Consider the following 17,735-nt stretch of genomic DNA (forward strand, 5'->3'; position numbering starts at 1 on the left):
GTTCTCAGCCAGAGGCCTCCCCTAACACCCGTGAGATGAGGACTTGCTTGATCCACACAGCAACATTTCTTCAGCACAATAGGCCCATGAACTAGGAAATGAACACACATTTCCTTGCCTCATCAGTTGCTGGGAAAAATGTATCAAATTAATAAAAAAAAGTGAAATAATTAAGCCTCCTTTTTTTCTGACAACTATTCCCAGAACTCAGGCCTTCAAGCTTCATTAGTATGCGTCCAGCACTTCAGCCATGGACACATTCACTGAATAACCATAGTGATAACCTCAGCCCCTAACCTTTGCATGTGCTTCTTGTTGAAGGGGCCAAACCACTCAGACCCTCACAATACTTACTTTATTGGCCAACGCTGGGCAGACTCAGCAGTGAGGCAGCTCCCCGCAAGACTGGATGGGGGAAGGGAAGGAAGCCTGAACAGACGAATTCCAAGAAGGTAGAAAGAATCTAAGACACATCTATGAAAATTTGGTAAACGACAACTATTCACTTAAATAGTCAAAGCAATAAAAAACCCTTAATATAAAAATAACAATGTTTTTGTCTGAATAACAAATGATATTTTACAAAGCATTTTGACCTTTACCTTATTTGACTACCACTCACCTCCAAGACACCATTTTACAGGTAAGAAAGAGGGAAATGGCTCTAAGCGGCAAAGCTGAAACTTTAACTCAGGTGTCACTTTCAAATACAGCACATTTCCCACTTAACAAAAAAAGAGGAAATGCACTAAATGTAGGTCAAAGACTAACAGGATTAAAAGGATACAAAAACACAGAGACTGAAGTGTAAAAATGTAATGCAACCAGCTACAGTGGAGAAACTTTAGTTTCTTAGCTGTCAAGGAGAGCAGGTTTTTTTCAAGAAAAGGGACTTTCCAATAATTGGATGCAGGCTGAGCAATGTCACAGGAGGGGTGAAAGGGGGAGGGGGAAGGGCAGAGGGAGACAGGGAGAGAGAGGTGTACACACATACCCCTTTGGACCAAGCTTCAAGCTATTGTAAAATCCCCGCATCTTTGGCTACTTACGAATGAAATAATTTCAATGGGATGGAGACACAGACCACATATCACACAACCTCCAACGTGTGGGCAGCAGCAAGTACACTGCCAAGCACACAGTAGATTTTCAATATGTATTTGCTGATTTGGCTGGACTTTCATCTATGCAGTAACAAGATAGAGTCTTATTCAAAACTCCCACAAATATTGTAACCTTCTCAAATTAGGTATAGCCCTAAAATGCGAGTTGAATGCATGTAGAAATGGTCAATCTTTTGTGAACTGTACGGGCAAAGTGGAAACTAGAAACTTATTTCTCATCACCAATTTGCTTCCATGTTATTTTTATGTCCAAGTGAGACCTTTCCAAAGAGGAGGCTAAAATATCAATCATATCATACCAAAGTTTATTGATTACATGAAACAAAAATTTCTATAATGAAAAAGGCAAGTTGCATTCATAAAAGATGGCATTCACATTCATTATAGAAAGCAACAACGTAGATGTAAAAAATTGCTTAAGTGAAAAATGTAATATTGCAGTCCCATTTTGCAAGCTGAAAAATGATTTTGTCAACACTTGCATAAAATCTGCACATTTAAATATTGCATGTTATTAAAAAATTCCATCACTAAATTATTATGAATTCTGCAAATTTAGGCTTACATTTATACTGTTGCTGGTGTAAATGTGGTAGGTATGGAATTTGTTTTCAGTTTAGTAGATAACATCCTCAAACAACGGACAACAGTTGTGAAAATTACAAGGACATTTTGATAGTTCAAAATTATTCAAATGATGGGTAGATGATCCTATTATTACATTTTTCCCCTTCCTTTGTCACAAAATAAGGTGGTTAGATTGTAGTGCTAGGAATACTGGATGGCTTGCTTCAAGTTATTCAACTGCTAATCCCACACTAGGCATGTTTTAGCTCATTAATAAAATATCTTTCAAAAAGGAAAGTCAGTCCCTCAAGGACCTAGGCCATGATATTACATATCATTGCCATTGTGAATTTGAGCTGCAGTGTAATGTGTAGCTGAGACATGACTCTAAATCCTTCTTACTCGTCCTCTAGGCTGCAAGGAATTTTACAGGCCACCAGTTCTCTTTCCACTATCCTGGATATTCTGATTATGTCAAATCTCCAATGGTTCTGCATTAACCAAGCCTCTCTCTCTCTATTCTGGCTCTCTTATTTGTATTCACAGTCCCTACAGTTCTTATGTAAAACAACAATAACAATACAGCAACAGCTATAAAAACTAGAACAGTAACAACAACAAAACATTAAAAAGCTTTCCTGGGTCTGATTTTTTAGCTCTTTGGAATAGGCCAAGAATATACAGATTTTGTTTTCACACTGCCTCAAATACGGGCTACCAGAACACAGCACATTTAGGTAAGGTGTGAATGACACCTAACAAAATACTCAAAAATAATACTGATAGATGAGGACAAATTAAATAATGAAAAAGGGTCAGTGACGATGGAATGGTTTCTGACAACTGAAATTATGTCCTTTCTAGAATTTAAGAAAAATTACACCTAAACATTCACACAAAATATACACAGAAGAATCAAATGTGCCATATGGACTATATAAATACACTGCTATAGATTGAATCCAATACTTTTCAAATTAGGTACAATATAAACACAAATAATAGTACAAGCATGCCAGAAAGACAATCAAAAATGGAAACTGGTATGAAAACACTTTTTAAAAGACCATTTCAATCTAGTAGTCAAATATAGTCATTTATATCCAAAAGAAGTATTTAATTTTAATATTTAATAAAGACATTTCACATTTATTTTTGTTTTAAGTGAATTATTTAGGAGGCTAAAACCTCCATCTAGTCCAGTAAGTCGAGGACTTTACCAAGGTGAATTCTCATGGATTAGAGCTAGACCATCACCCTAGCCAAGTTTGCTAAGAGAGACAACATTCATGTTGAGTCATGGCTCTGGAGGCTGAACCACCGTCTTGGGATGGATCCCTTCTTCTCAAATTGGCAACTTAAAGAAAAGTGCTGCATATATGCACAAATGCACCTCTTTCAAATAAAAAACGTTAACAGTTTAAAATAAACTATTCGTCCTTCCTCTCCACAAAAAATTATAAAAGACTGATGTTCAGAATGGTCCTCATTTTAGTGTAACTATGGTTTTCTCCACTTGATCTCAGATCTCAGTAAAATTAATGTTGGAAAAATCTGTTATCTCTTAACTATTTTGAGGGGCTACTGATTGGGAATGTCTTATTTTCAAATCTAGTAGCCGTACACCCATTAAGTGGGTTTTACTTCAGAAGAACAAAATTAAATAAATATATTTTTTTGATTCTCACAAAAATACCCAGGATCAACATTCTTTCCACTAAGAGTTTAAGGTATTTTCTGGCAAGGATATTCTATCAAGACAAAATAAGCATGTGGGTGAACAGAAAGGATTAACTATTCTATCTGATACACTGATATCATTTAGTCTTCTTGTATTTTCAAGTATTCTTTTCATATGTTAAAAAAAATAATTTAAGATTATCATTCAGCAGGAACAAGAAATGTGATCCAAACAGCCTATTTCTTCTGCCAGGCAAAAAAAGTAATATTAGCAAAATCTATTCATTCCCATTGCATGACTTCTACTTTATACTACTGTATTTAAATCCATTCAGAGAGTTCATGGGTTAAAAGAGCACCCATTTGGTAGTTATATTATTCTATCTAAAGCCAGAAATTCTAAGTATTCTTGCTTTCAACTTTCATATAATTCGTAACTTAGAGCTTTGGCCATAATGGCTACTTACAATAACTGTAAATGCTTAAGAGAGTCATTTGGTATTTTAATGGACATTTATTTTGAATCCTAGATATAAGAGAGTGGTTTAGTTTGTTGCATATCGAATATCCTGAGATGATAACTTTTTGTAGTTTTCTTCATGCTTTCGTTTTTAGCTGAAACCACTGTCAATATGCTTGTAGGACAATAACATAGGCAGTTCAAGATTCGGATTCTGAAAAATTTAAAATATACAGAGTTAAAAGGTTTATTTTAATAATATTATGAAACCATCTGTTCAGCATTTTCAAAAATAAATGAAGTAGTAAATTTTGCTATGGGAGTAAAGCAGCTATCTTAACAAACTGCCAAGTTTTATTCACATGCAGGGGAAAAAAAAAAGAATGATACAATAACCAGTATTTAATCCTTTCTTCATCTGTCAGCTGAATAGATTCAGACTTGCTTTTTGCTTTTGGACCGCTCCAGGGTTCTCCCAATAATTGTTCCTACTAGGACTGTCTACCACAGCAGAGGCTGAGCAAACCAAGATCCCTTCCTCTACTCTGTGGGCTCCTTGAAAACAAGGACATTTTACTTATCTTTCTGTCTCCACCACCTAGCACGTAGCAGATGCTCAGGATATGTTGAATGAATGAATTGATTACTGTTTTTTGGATGTGTTAATTTTGACAGAGAAGGTCTGAAAATATATTCAGTTTTGAAAGATTGTTGTGAAAGTATTTTTCCTTTAGTGAAAGAAACATATTTCCTTTCTAGAATATTGAAGCTAATTTTCTTTTGGTAGATCATGTATCTATGAGTCAATTGACTCTTGGGTTTTTCTTATTCATTTTTTTAGAAAAGGAACCACAGAAATTTCCCTAAGAAATCTGCAGATTCTTCTCCGCCCTCTAAACATTATCAAATGCTATGATTGGGATGGGACACGATGGGACAACTGATCACTGAGTGTAAATTAGGTATATTGAGAAGTGGAAGTCCTACATCAAAGGAGGGAGTCTAACTTTGATTCTCCACTCTAAAATCCAACCTTTTTAAACCTGAGTAGTGGAGGGCCTTAAGGAGTGTGCTCTTTTCTTCTTCTTTTGGTGCACCTTCCTTGCCATGGTTGGACCAGAGTCCTCTAGAATACCTTCCATTCCTTTTTATGTTCCATATTCTCATATTATTAGTTCTTCAGGTAGCAGGATCATGGTGACTAACCAAAATAAGGTTGCTACTCACACTGAGAACTTACAAAAGGAGACAGGCAGTCCCCTTATCAACCAAGGGACAAACTCAGTGGCTAAATTAATTGCCAAATATTTTCTTTGGAGGAGAAATAATACTACATGAAAATATATTCCTAGAAGAAATAACTACATTACAAACAAAACAACTGTTTGAAAAAAAACAACCTTCCTCAGTTCTATGTTAGGCATTGTAGGAGTTAAGGCCCTGGAGAGGCCAAAAGCAGCAGCAGTGTCTGCTACTCAGCTTAGTTCCTCAAACTACAGATCAAGCTAAAGAAAGCAATCCAGGGGGATACAAAATTAACTGAGAACAGTAGAGCTAAAATAAAATGTACTACACAGCTTAGGACAAGGCTATCTGGGACAAAAGGGTCGAAGACTACTGGGAAGCATATTCATCACTGAGGAAAAATATAAGCAGGTGAGTGGCTCAAAATGGGTAAAAAGATGCTGACTGAGGCAAAATGAGTTGGCTTCCAAAATAACCCTGCAGATGCACACTGTGAGGAACTACAGGAGATGGAAAAACCAACGGATTCAATCTATTAGTTCAATTTTTATTCTTCACTCTAGAGTGGGGAAGTTGATAGCTGATAAAAAAAAATGGGCCTATGAGGTGGACTTAACAGTTGTTAGCTTCAAAGTGAACCGACTTGCAATTTCATTCATGATGATCATTAATTTTTATGTGTGCATGAAAGATGGCCCTGCCCTAAGCTGTATAGAGTTGTTTCTAAGCTGACAAGCTCATAAACCTTATTCATGAATTACTCTAAATTCCCATGGATGGATAAAAGACTTCTAAAGGCCTGGGGTGACTGAGGCCCTTAGAGTGGGAAACATAGAATACACATAGAGGAGTCATTCTGAGTTCAAGGATTCCTCCCATGGCATATCAATTACTCCCCAATATTTTTTGGGGGGTAAATGTAACAATATGTTATAAAATGAAATGACTCATTTTTGGAAAAATTAATTATGAAGCATTCTATATAATTAGGCTAGCATCCCCCTGAATGGCTAGGAAACATTTTACCTTTGAAAGTTGAAAACATTTAGCTCGAATAAAACTTGACATTTAAAAAAGTGATTAGAGTATACTGGTTCATTAATATCTATTTGGGGATCAGACATTTACAAGGACATTAAGTGTATACCTGCAAACACACAGACACAGCACATGGAGGTACAAACACATTGAATTATTTTCACATAATTCCCAAAAGAACATGCAATGCTAAACTGACTTGATATTATACAGATGCAAATTTGGAATATTTATTTCCAATTTTCCAAATGATCTTTTAAAATCAAGATTATATTTCCTGATCTGTATTAGTGAGGCTTTTCACATGATGGCACTGCCAGGACAACTTGCCCTTTACAAATTGAATATATTGTATTACCCTTCAGCTCTGGAAAACGCCTAAAATTTTATTTGGGGGCTTAGCAAATTTAAAATATATGTTTCCCCATATTCCAAGTAATGCATCTTTATATTTTTGCAAAGAATAGTATAAAGTTCACCACACCAACAGCAGAGAAAATTTAGAGTGATATTTTATTGTTTTTATAATGCTGTTAATCTGTTTCTTTAAAGCCAGCCCACTCGTTTAACACTAGGTACCTGTTACAATATATTAGATTCGTCTGAGAATGTTCGTAAAAGAAGAGGTCTGACTGAAGGTCTGGTGGATAATGAGTCAGATGCCCTTTTACAGCTCAGATTTCTCTGTAATAGTGAGGTAAAGATACTTAAAGCATTTGAAGATTGGTTAACCTACCTGGTGATAAAAATGTAGAAGAGAAAAATCATTTCCTATACACTACTCTTCTGGCCAGAAAGTACAAATGATTATACTATAGCAAATGCAAAACATTTAAATGAATACATTTAAAGACCTAAGAAAGCCTCCAACTCAAACTGATTTGTTTTCATGGTAGAAGTATAAAGACATTAATTAGTAGTATGTGGCAAACTTGGGTTTTGGAAATGACACTGGCAGGTTATGTGGTAGATGAGTCAATATGGTTTGATTGATTAGTAAACCTTACCATCCTTTTGGTGAACACCTCTGAGAGTTGTGCCGGTGCTGTGAGTGTATCGAACCAAGAGAAATTTGTGCAAAACATTCCTGTCTTGGTGAACAGACTAGCTCTAACATGCTGTGGCTTCCACTGCGTACCAGGAATCAATGGGATTAGAGACTTATAGTTCAAGCTTTTGAGAATCACTTGCTCTCCAGTGTGACAATTTGAGAAGGTGAACAAATGATTAAAGGAAAATGACAAAATACTCAAGTATCAATAGAAGATATAAAAATGAATCACAAGAAGTAATTTTTCATTAGGAATCAGAAAATGGTGTCAAGCAAATGAGGATGCAAGCAAGTTGGTACATTAAGAAAGGAAATCACCTTATTCACTCCAAGAGAAACTGTGATTGCTGGAGGTTTGAGAAAGCATGAAGATAGTAGATGTTCCTGAGGAAGGGAGGCGTTTCGTTACCTTGTTCACAATTGCACAAAAGGTGGAAAATTGCAGTTGAGAAAAGAGAAATGCAGAAACCAAAAAAAAAAAAAAGTAAATATTCTCTGAAAGTTAAGACATTTAAAAAGAAACCTTGAGAATTCGAAGTCAAAATGACATGTTAGTTTCGAAGGCGTTATTTTCTGAGGTAAATGTAGAGTTAGAGTTAGGAAGAGTCTGGTTATATGTGCAGATTACTATTTCTCTGTATATCAACTTAAAATTATTTTGTTAATGGGAATATTGACTATTTTGAACAAAAAAATTACAAAATATGCTTCTCATTGAAATAAGGCTTATCTCTAATGATTAATTCACTAACCTACATTGTTCAAAATCCATTGGTCAGAGAGTCACGCCCAGGATCCATCACCAAACTATCTCCCCTATCCAAAGGCAAATACAATATAAAGAGACTGACTGCCCTTAGGCAGCTGCAGGTTGAAAACCGAATCAAAACCAACACAATGGGAAAACATTTGATGAAACCAACACTTCAGTCCCAGCATCCTCTGGAACAATGCTTAACTTCCTTTATTCTAACATAATTTGATCTGTGTCTGTCTTTTTCCTACAGATACTCTTTAAAAGGGTAGGCTAAAGAATTATGATTTTTTCCTTGAAAACCTAGAAAAAGTAAAAATTGATAACAAAGTTTAATCAGAAAACCTAAGAGGTTATTTTTTTTCCTTCTTAGTCTGTGCCTAAAGTTATAAGCTAATTTACATACTTGGCTTTGGCATTGCCCAAGCAAAACAGAAGATGAGTTGTTAACTATGGGGATGAGTTTAACAATTCTGATAATCAAGATTACCCATATTATCTACTTAGTGACTAATGAAAATAGGCTTAAAAAAAGAAACCAGCTAAAGTAACATATGTATCCAGCAGAGTCTAATAAACTTTTAAAGGCAAATACTTTGATTTATTCATATATGATTTAACATAACTACATTTTTTTCCTGTTTATATTTTACCTTAAATAAAGTTGGTGATATGTTGGTAACATGCAAATTACCAATTGATAAAGCTAGAGAAATATTTAGTTTCTGAGAAAAAAATTTTAAATTGCTCTGTTTTCCATTTTGTGGGCAAAAACTTTGCAATAAGATTAACATAATACCAATCTCCCCACCCCCGTGTTTAACATATAAGCCTAACTATTTAAGACTGTAAACGATAAGCACATTTTGGTCCGCTCAAAACCTTGTATCCAACCATCAGAGATAAAAGTATTTCTATGAAGCAGAAATTTTAGGGGTTAATAGATTAGGTTACTTTATAAAGGAAAAAAAGGAAATAGGAAAGTACAGAAAGCAGTAGAGGGCATGGAAAGAATATCTAAAGCAATCAAAAATTGATATAGCTAGCAATTGGTGGGGGGAAGAGGTGAGAAGGACAGGAGATAATGAGCTAAAACATTATGACATTTCCACATTCCTTTGCAGTCATCTAGAGAGCTCTGATGCCGGCTAAAGTAGCAGTATGTCAAAGAGGCCAATGCATAAAGGTCCACCTCAACAGCCACGACATTAGGATTCAACTTCGGTTAAGTCAGTTCATAGGGCTATTACACCCTCAGAAGCCATGGTTGTATGTGACACTGTCAGAATTGCAATAGTAATCATCATTGTCACCACTGTTATTATAAGGATAAGTTGTATTCTCCCAAATTTTCAAAATGCTTTCTCTGGGAATTTTGCTCAGACAGCTGACATTCTTCCTCTTCCTGTCTTCTATTCTGAAAGAGCTCCCTGCATAATGGAATATTTCTTTTTGTTTGTGCAAACATCCCATGTGAGGCATGGCCATGTTCCTGGGTCCATTCCCGTAAGATTACAGTGTTTCCACATCTAGTAGTCAAAGTCAAGGCCTCCCATTTGATCCTGATGTTTACATGGGAAAACTTATATAAAGATATGTGGAAAATTCCATTGAAAATAGGAAGTGGCATTTGTTACTTGGACAGAAAGTCCAGGCGTATTTCACTGATTAAGAGACAGCCCAACAATTGTGCTTAGAGGAGACACAACTTTTTGAAATACCCCAAATCCTAAACTTTAAATTTCCTTTGCTGTGTTATCCTGCTGTTCCACTGTTTAGTGCTCAATGGTAGTTTCATCATATACTATCAGCAGCATGGCGATGCAGCTTTGTCAATTTATAAGCTAAAGAAAAGCTCTATGATATTTAATGATGGGATTTTAACTCAAAAATTAACCATATTGCTAAAAATATAGCTGAGGAATACGTAGCTTAACTAAGTGAACCTATTTTTGAAGACAGCAGAATTCACGCTAATGTCATGACAGAACTCAGGCTGTGCTGGAGGCCACCATACCAGCCTTTTTACTGGAGGCTTCAGGAGGTAGTGACTCGGATCTTGAAATAACTCAGTTGTATTATAACAAGCCATATCATTGAGTCTACTATTCTGCTTTATACCTGCTTATGGAAGTGTTCCCTATGAATCCCCTTTATAAGTTAACTAGAGTGAGAGCTCCTGTGAGCTGGGGCCACATCTGATTCATCCCTGAATTATCAACACCTAGTACAGTAGGTAACTTACGGAGGACCCTCAGGCAATGTGTGGTGAATTGAATAGAATTCAACAGAAGGTTGCTCTTATAATTGTTAAATGTAAATAGCTTAGCTTCTTTCTCAAATGCCAGAGACATTTTAACTACCCACTGCTGAGTTCCCTTCTCAAAGCAGCTGCCAAGACCCACGTGAGGATAGCACTGGCAGCCTGCGTGCCACAAGTGTTTCTGGCTGTGTATACAAAGGATCCAAGACGCTCACTGGTTGAAGTTAGGGGGAATCTTCTACATCCGTAGGGGGACAAACTTCATGCCATTAGGGAGCCTGTCAGATAGGAGGCTGATCCAGTGTAAAAGAATCTTTCGCCTCTCTTTAAAATGAGTCCAGTGCCTTAGCACAGGATATTAAACAAAGTAGGAAGTCATCCAGGATGTCAGACTATTGCTCATTAAGAAACTCTTTCTCCTTTATCTTAGAAGTGGCCTATGCCTCTTCGATATGGCCAAATGGGGCCTTATGTAAACAGATGTGACTTATCAGAATAGCCGTGGCTGTCATGTTTCAGTTGGCCTTTATGCATTCATATGCACTACTTTGCTCTTGCATTTTCTCACAAGGAAAAAAAAATAAAAGAGGCAGTGCTGCTGAGTGCCCATAACAGTTTGTCTCGTCTGCAACTCTCGAAATCCCAGAGTCTGAAAAACCATTTAGCCTTTCAGACATTGGATGTAAAGAGAGATGTTCATCAGTAGGCGGTTCAATACATGTTTATTGGTTCAATGAGGGTAGGAACAAATGAATGAATGATTGAATGAATGAAGGTGATTATGAAAATTCTCCTGGCTGTTCTAGCACATCAGCATGCCAAGCTACAGCACAGACACTAGCATTCTTCCTATCATGGACATAACGCATGGTAAACAAATTTCATGCTAAACCCCTGGCAACATTCTATGCTGCTAAGTAAAAAGGGCTGCAGTCTCCGAACTCCATGCTTTCAACAGAAGTTCAGAATCTGCAGTTTGCACATAAAGAAAATGTTCTAAGTCTTTATCTGGGATTGCTTTGTAGCATCCCTCCATTTATAAAAAACATTGAACATATTTAAAATATTTAATGGCTATTTAATTTATATAAAAGTCACCCCCAGCCAGTGTCTAATTATTTTAAAAGTGAGAGCCTAAGGAAGAGGATAAGATGCTATGTTTTAAGGTTCTGATTTCTGAGATTTTTGTGTCATCTTCAGAGCATGAAGCTGACTGTGAGCCATTATTTAGCATGAGCTCCATTACCCCAAATAAGAAAAACATTCAAGAGCACCCCAAAGTGTATTCCCAAGTAAAGACAATGGAATAGCACCTCAGAGATCTTTTTCAGACAAACTGTCTATTATAACAAGGTACTAAACTATTCCTGTGACATTTTTTAGTTGGCTTCATGCAAATTGCCACTTGAGCCATTCTGGGAGGAACCTGTTAGATCAACCTGTTTTACCCCTGTTCAACTGATATTAAGGTACAATCAGACAAGTAAATTGTCACTTTCCCATCCTAAAACTAAACACCAGGCTGGAGGGAATTAGCCAGGGGTCTATTGGAAGGATTAAAGAGTAGACTCAGGCAGTCTTAGCTAGGTTAATGCTATGTCCAATTCCACTCATAAGTTCATGCAGAAGCAGGGAGTTAAGGCCAGTTCTGACCACCCAACTGTATACTGATTGGCCTACATACCAAGAATCAGTGTGGCTTATGCCACTGATGGTCTATTGCTACTGAGTGGGGCTGATACTGACTTGTATCATGAAGCCTTTCTGTTATACATCTAATCACTGAAGATTTTCCCATTAGTTTCTTACGTCTGCATAATGCCAACCACTGGATTCTATCAATTCAAAAGGAACCCCCCCCCACCCCGCCACAAATCAGACAAATCAGTTTTGTGGCTAAACTGGTTGGCATATTTGATCAAACAGGTCAGGAATATAAACCTTAGACTATTTCCTAAAAATATTGCCTTGGAGGGGGCTACAAGATCTAGTTGGTGTCAATATGATAGAAACAGGTTTTGTTTGGCAAAATGAGCTAGTCGTGGCAGGAATATGACATATTTAATTAACCTGGTGGTCAAAATTTGCCAAAAGTTTTATTTTTCAGGCTAATCTACCCCTTTCACTTTAAAGGCCTTTTCAAAAACGTTCAAAAGATATCAGACAATGCAGGGCCAAGCAATTAGGCTGACAGAGGGTAATAACTTCTCATTCCTGCAAGAAATTTACAATTTAAGCAGCAAAAATAAAACCACACTCATAAAACAATCCTGAAGTTTTACAAGTATGCTCAGGAGGGTAAGGATGTAGAAACCACATCCAAGGAATTCTCTTTGTTTCAAATATACTGCTGGACAGACAGGGCTAGAAGCAACACAGAGATTAAGCAGCACTATAATTAAAGAAAGGGGAAAGGTTTGAAAGAGGCAAATTGGGATTATCAACTGAAAAAAAATCTGCAAACAACCCACAGGGAAATTTCTAGGCTTAAAGCTGAAATGTTGGTGTGGAAATTCCTGGTGTGAAAATTCTAGGCTAAATTTTTTAAAAAATCATTTTTTTCTGTTTAAAATTCCATATGGAGCATATGAGATACTTCATATGGACTGCTAAAGGTCACACAGAATACTATTAAGGAATCTACTTACCACCTGCATTGGATAACGAAGTTTTTACTATACTTTTTATGCAGAAGTGGAAATTAAGTGATGAACCTGTAAGGAGGGGTTTAACATGCTGTAACTAATGTAATTATCTAAATAAGATTTTTAGTTCATGGCAGATACTGAAGCCCCTTCCAAAAATCATGTTATAATATAAACTTAGTTCTTACCCTGGCACTTCTTCTTCTTACATTCTTTAATACAATCAGGAGAATCTCAGGGAAAAGGCTGATAAATATTAGAAGAATTATGGCCAACCATGTGGATACAGAAGACAGCATTTGAGCAAATACGAAATACATTCTCTGTTGTTTGAGAAAAGGCCTAGAGTGAAAAGAAAATACATAATGGAAAAACAAATCAGTTCCTGTCATATGAAACAGAATTGTAATTAAACTGTCTTTTGTATTTAAAAGGAATCTTCGTTATGCACATTGATAAAAATAATTCTCTTCAGAACGTCCCAAAAGTAGTAAACATATTTCACTTATTAAATGTTTGGAAAGAAAAGGAATGATAATGTAAGGGGGGAAAAAGGTAACAAAATGCATTTGACTTGAAAACAACCAAGCAATCAACCTTAAAGTTGCCAACTGGAAAATATTTGCATTAGAAAATGCTAGAACTTCAAAGATATTCAAGAGAAATGATGGTTAATTTTTATGCTAACAAGCACTTTACTTCCTCGGCTGTTTTATCAATATGAGAATGGATTTGTGCTCTACATTCAGAAATTTAAAAGACATTTTTATTATAACCCACTGCCCAAAAAACCCTATGTAATATAAAAAGGACTGCAGAGCTTCTCTCTGTTAAATGGGTGGAATCTACCATTCTCATCTACAAATATATAGTGAGTAACAGTGTGTGCCAAGTAGGTTGACAGACAGAAGAATACTGCTAATAGGACATTAAGCCTTGGCGTCCAGAAATACAGGAGGACCCCTGATTCTGATGTTGGATTTCATTCAAAACTATCCACTGAACTATTAGGCAGACATTGAGAAGCACAGCCAGTTTCGCTTCCCCTGACTGAGCTGGACCACAGAGAGCCTGATTAGGCTAACTTAAATGTTGGTGGAAGCTGAGGGGGAGAAGTGCAAAGCAGCTGCTCAAGGTCGGGAAGCATATCAGACCATCCTCAGATTAGAGCCCTAGGTAGGTAACTGGTTGGTCCCATTTATCAGATCATGCATAGTGCTCACTGAAGATAAACTGATGTTTGTGCACTCTTATGTAGCATGATAAACCCAAGATAGTGGCTCTACATATATGAGACTAGTTGTGGAATAAGAAGTGAGCAGGACAGTGAGCTCAAGAAACTTAGGACGTCTGGGTTAAACAGGCGCTCTAGGGTCTACCACACACAAACAATTTCTGAAGAGTTCCAACCCCATTCTAATTCTGAAGAGTACCCTGACTAATTTTCTAGGCCATTAACTGAGCCACACTAAGGGTCCAGCAGACAACTGACAGCTGGTCATAGGGTATTCTTTCACACAGTACCCACAATACTCTGATTAATATCCCCAGATTTTTCTTTTTTACCTCAATGTCATCTATGGACCTTTGCAGGGGAGCAGTAAAAAACAAAAGATACTATTCCTGGATTGGGTTTGGGGCTCAGAAATCATCATTCTTACTGCCTATCCCCAAAGAGGGGTGTGTCACAATGCCTCGGGGTTGAATATGTCCAGAGATATTAGCTGCAATCAGCATTTAGCTGAACTTTCACACGTGAAGTTTCTAGTCACATTTTGCTGGTTGCTTTATAATATAAATTTTATATTCATGTAGTAGGTCAACTCAGCTCTATAGGCAACAAAATAAAAGAGATTTATTAATATTTCAGTTAGTAAGTATCTCTAATGACTAGCAACAGGTGTGACACTGTCTTAATTATGTAAAAGATTTATTTTAATCAATAAGGATAGTCTGTGGAAAGAGCTAGAAACTTGTTTAGTTTGCTTGAAACATTTTATTCTTGTAGAAGTTTTGCATAATTAGTTCAGAAGCTGATCACTCAGATTCATAGAACTGCTGTACTCTGGGCAGACCTACAATTGTATATTACGTTTGGTTAATCAACTTTGATTCATTTGTATATTATTAAAGAAAACAGAGACTTCCTTCAGCTTCAATAATTACCTGCATAGGTGCCAAATATATGCTGTAATTACACTTTTTGGAGCTGCTACTTCCTTAAGTGATTAGGTTTTTCATACTTTTATTTCTTAAGGCTTTTATTTTAAAAACCCTTTCAAATCAGCAAGAATTTCTTCTAATTAAGTCTCAAGGGACATAAACATGGTCCTCACATCTGTGTGATAACATGGAATGTTTTGTACATATGATTTTGCTCAAACCAGTGAAAATATGTACTTCTGGAATCTCACCCTATGGCTTACTCTAGCCATGCTCTCTGCTGCTGGCATCCTTGTCATGGGAAGCTACTGATTAACAAAAATAACTGTTGATATTTAAAAACAAAATAAAGGCATCTGGGAGTAAGGAAAGGAGGTGAAAATCTAACTTATTTTCATTCCTTATAACTCTCCCAATTGTGGCTTATGTGTCCCTCAGTGGACTCTAATCTCTTTGAAGCAGGGGTACATCTATTCATCTCCGTATCCCATAGAGCGTCTCACACAAAATGGATTCTGAACAAGCATCTATTGAACTAAGATGAACTGAATGAACTTTAAGGCCAAGCTGTAGAGTCTGCCTTTACCCTTGAAAATAATGAGATGGTGATTTCAAGATATAACCCTTTGAATATTAAGTGGCATACATTCTATACCTTGAGCACATCTGTAGTAACAAGAATGACAGTTCTATATCATAAAGAGAGAATAGGGTCCAAATGGATCATAATGTATCTATTGGCCACTATACCATATAGAAACTTCACAGGATGAGTATTTCCGCTGGAAATCACATGGGAGATCATGCTAGAAATTACAGTTTCACTTCACCAAGAAATGTTAATACACATTCAAGTTGAAAGATTTGGACAGGGGCTACCAGAAAGGAGGTTGTTTGAGTAACTCATGCGGTTTATATACTTGCATTTGAAATCTTAGCTGAAATTAGCATTACTGGTTAGAAGTAACTACCAGTCCATTAATATTGAAGACCTGCCATCTTCTATAATCAAACCTTTAAAAGTATAATTAATGCTTGCCTATACAATGCACATATACATATGTCTATTTTGTTATTTATATATTACTCACACATGTATGGCTGCTTACCAAACAATTCCTCCCCAGAAGAATGAGAAAAATACATAAAAGGCTAAAGAACCCCAAATCACAAAATGATTTATCCAAGTCCAGAAACGAGTATCCAAGGCGAGCTGAAAAGACACAACACAAGGATTTCATGATGGGTGCAAACCACACCAGGCAGTACACTAGGGTATCTGACAACTTGTACACAGTGTGATACCTATGGGAGGATCTAGCTTGGACCAGGCAACCAGAAGAGAATGGAACTAAAATAAGAATAGAAGCCAGATTTTTCAAAGAGCTAAGCTCTGCCCCAAGGCCTCTAGACTCTAGAGTACAGGTGTAGAGGTATAGTTAAGCAAGTAGCTAGTAGGTATGGGGCTGCAGATGCCTCACCACTGAAGGAAGGGCAAGGAATGAGGTAATGGTAATATCCAGGAGGCTGGAGCCCCTAGTCGTCAGGTAATGGTGGCCAGGGAGCTGATGGCAAAAGGAGGCCTAGCTGGTGAAGGCAGGTACACTCAAAAGGAGTAGGAGAGGGAAGGGGTAGCTAGGAAGAGGAGACAAATTATGCAAAGGAGTCATGAGAGCTCAAACACAACAGAGAGGGGTTACTAAACACAATGGCAACCACCTTTACACACCTGGCATCTTGTAGCAATGGATCACAGGTCTGCCTATGTAGTGTGCCTTTCAATTACAAAACTCATATCTATTCCATTAAATTAATAACATTTCCAGTTGCCTTAGATTTTAATCCCTTCATGTTCCTGCCAGGGCTGATCATATCTTCAGATTATTACACCTGGGATTCTCAAATGCAATCTAAAAACAAAAAGTATGGTCTGCCCTGCTTGCTTAAAATTTTGGGCCACGTGGACTAACATCCAGGGCATTTAATTTTTGAAGAGGAGGTGTTGTCTCAGTTTTGTTATTTGCTGTGACACCCTGGTCCTCAGTTCTCTGTTACAGTTTCTCATTCATAAACAGGATGTTGATAACATTGTTAATGTAGCCCAGTCTTGAGTTCCCATCCTCTAGGCTGCTGGGGAAAATGCCACAATAATACCCATCCAAAGAAGATGGAGGGATGTCTTTTGGAGGGACACATGAAAGATGCTGCATGCAGTAAGGCCAACTTTAACTATGAAGGGCACTTGGGAGCCCTGGAGTCACACAGAAGGCCAGGGGGAAAAAACAGTAGAGAGGCTTCCACTTCAAATCATGATCCTGTGAAACATAATATTAAGTAACAACTAGCATCTATTGTACTGGGCACATTCTATGTGCTGGATACCATTCTAAGTGCTTTATATGTATTCACTAATTGACTTCTCACAAAAAGTCCTGAGAGGTAGGTGCTACTTTTATCTCCATTTTATAGAAGAGGAAACAGAGGTACAGAGAAGCAAAGTGACTTGCTCAAGGACACCCAGCTAGTAAGTGGCTAAACTGAGATGAACTGGAACATTTGCTTTTGCAGTTCTAAAATATTACTGACATAGTAGATGAATAATTCAAACATATGTTAGGTTCTATTCAATATGAGAAATGAACCACGAAGAAAAATTTGGAGGGAAAATGATGAGAGGTCCTTTGTCAAGTACACTTCTGAATTCTAGTTCTGATCACTGGACATACTGGAACTTATATAAAGGTA

At 37.0% G+C, this 17,735-nt stretch overlaps 1 protein-coding gene across 8 annotated transcripts in view; it reads right to left on the bottom strand.

Annotated features, from left to right (window-relative positions):
- Positions 1-1,415: 1,415 nt before the first annotated feature.
- Positions 1,416-17,735, bottom strand: part of ATP11C (ATPase phospholipid transporting 11C) — a 172,638-nt gene continuing 156,318 nt past the window's right edge. The window contains exons 27-32 of one of the 8 annotated variants that reach the window (XR_011434968.1): positions 16,100-16,203; positions 13,016-13,169; positions 12,831-12,896; positions 7,484-7,574; positions 6,694-6,798; positions 1,416-4,045 (exon numbers count right to left, since the gene is read on the bottom strand). Coding sequence is in view for 4 of the 8 variants with exons in the window: in XM_023633754.2 (XP_023489522.1) it covers positions 6,697-6,798; positions 13,016-13,169; positions 16,100-16,203 (360 nt within the window). In the remaining 4 variants the exon portion in view is untranslated. The remainder of the gene's footprint in view (positions 4,046-6,693; positions 6,799-7,483; positions 7,575-12,830; positions 12,897-13,015; positions 13,170-16,099; positions 16,204-17,735) is intronic. The other 7 variants (XR_011434966.1, XR_011434967.1, XR_011434969.1 and 4 more) reach the window with 7 other exon arrangements.

Source organism: Equus caballus, chromosome X (assembly GCF_041296265.1).
Source record: "Equus caballus isolate H_3958 breed thoroughbred chromosome X, TB-T2T, whole genome shotgun sequence".
Lineage (NCBI taxonomy): Eukaryota > Metazoa > Chordata > Mammalia > Perissodactyla > Equidae > Equus > Equus caballus.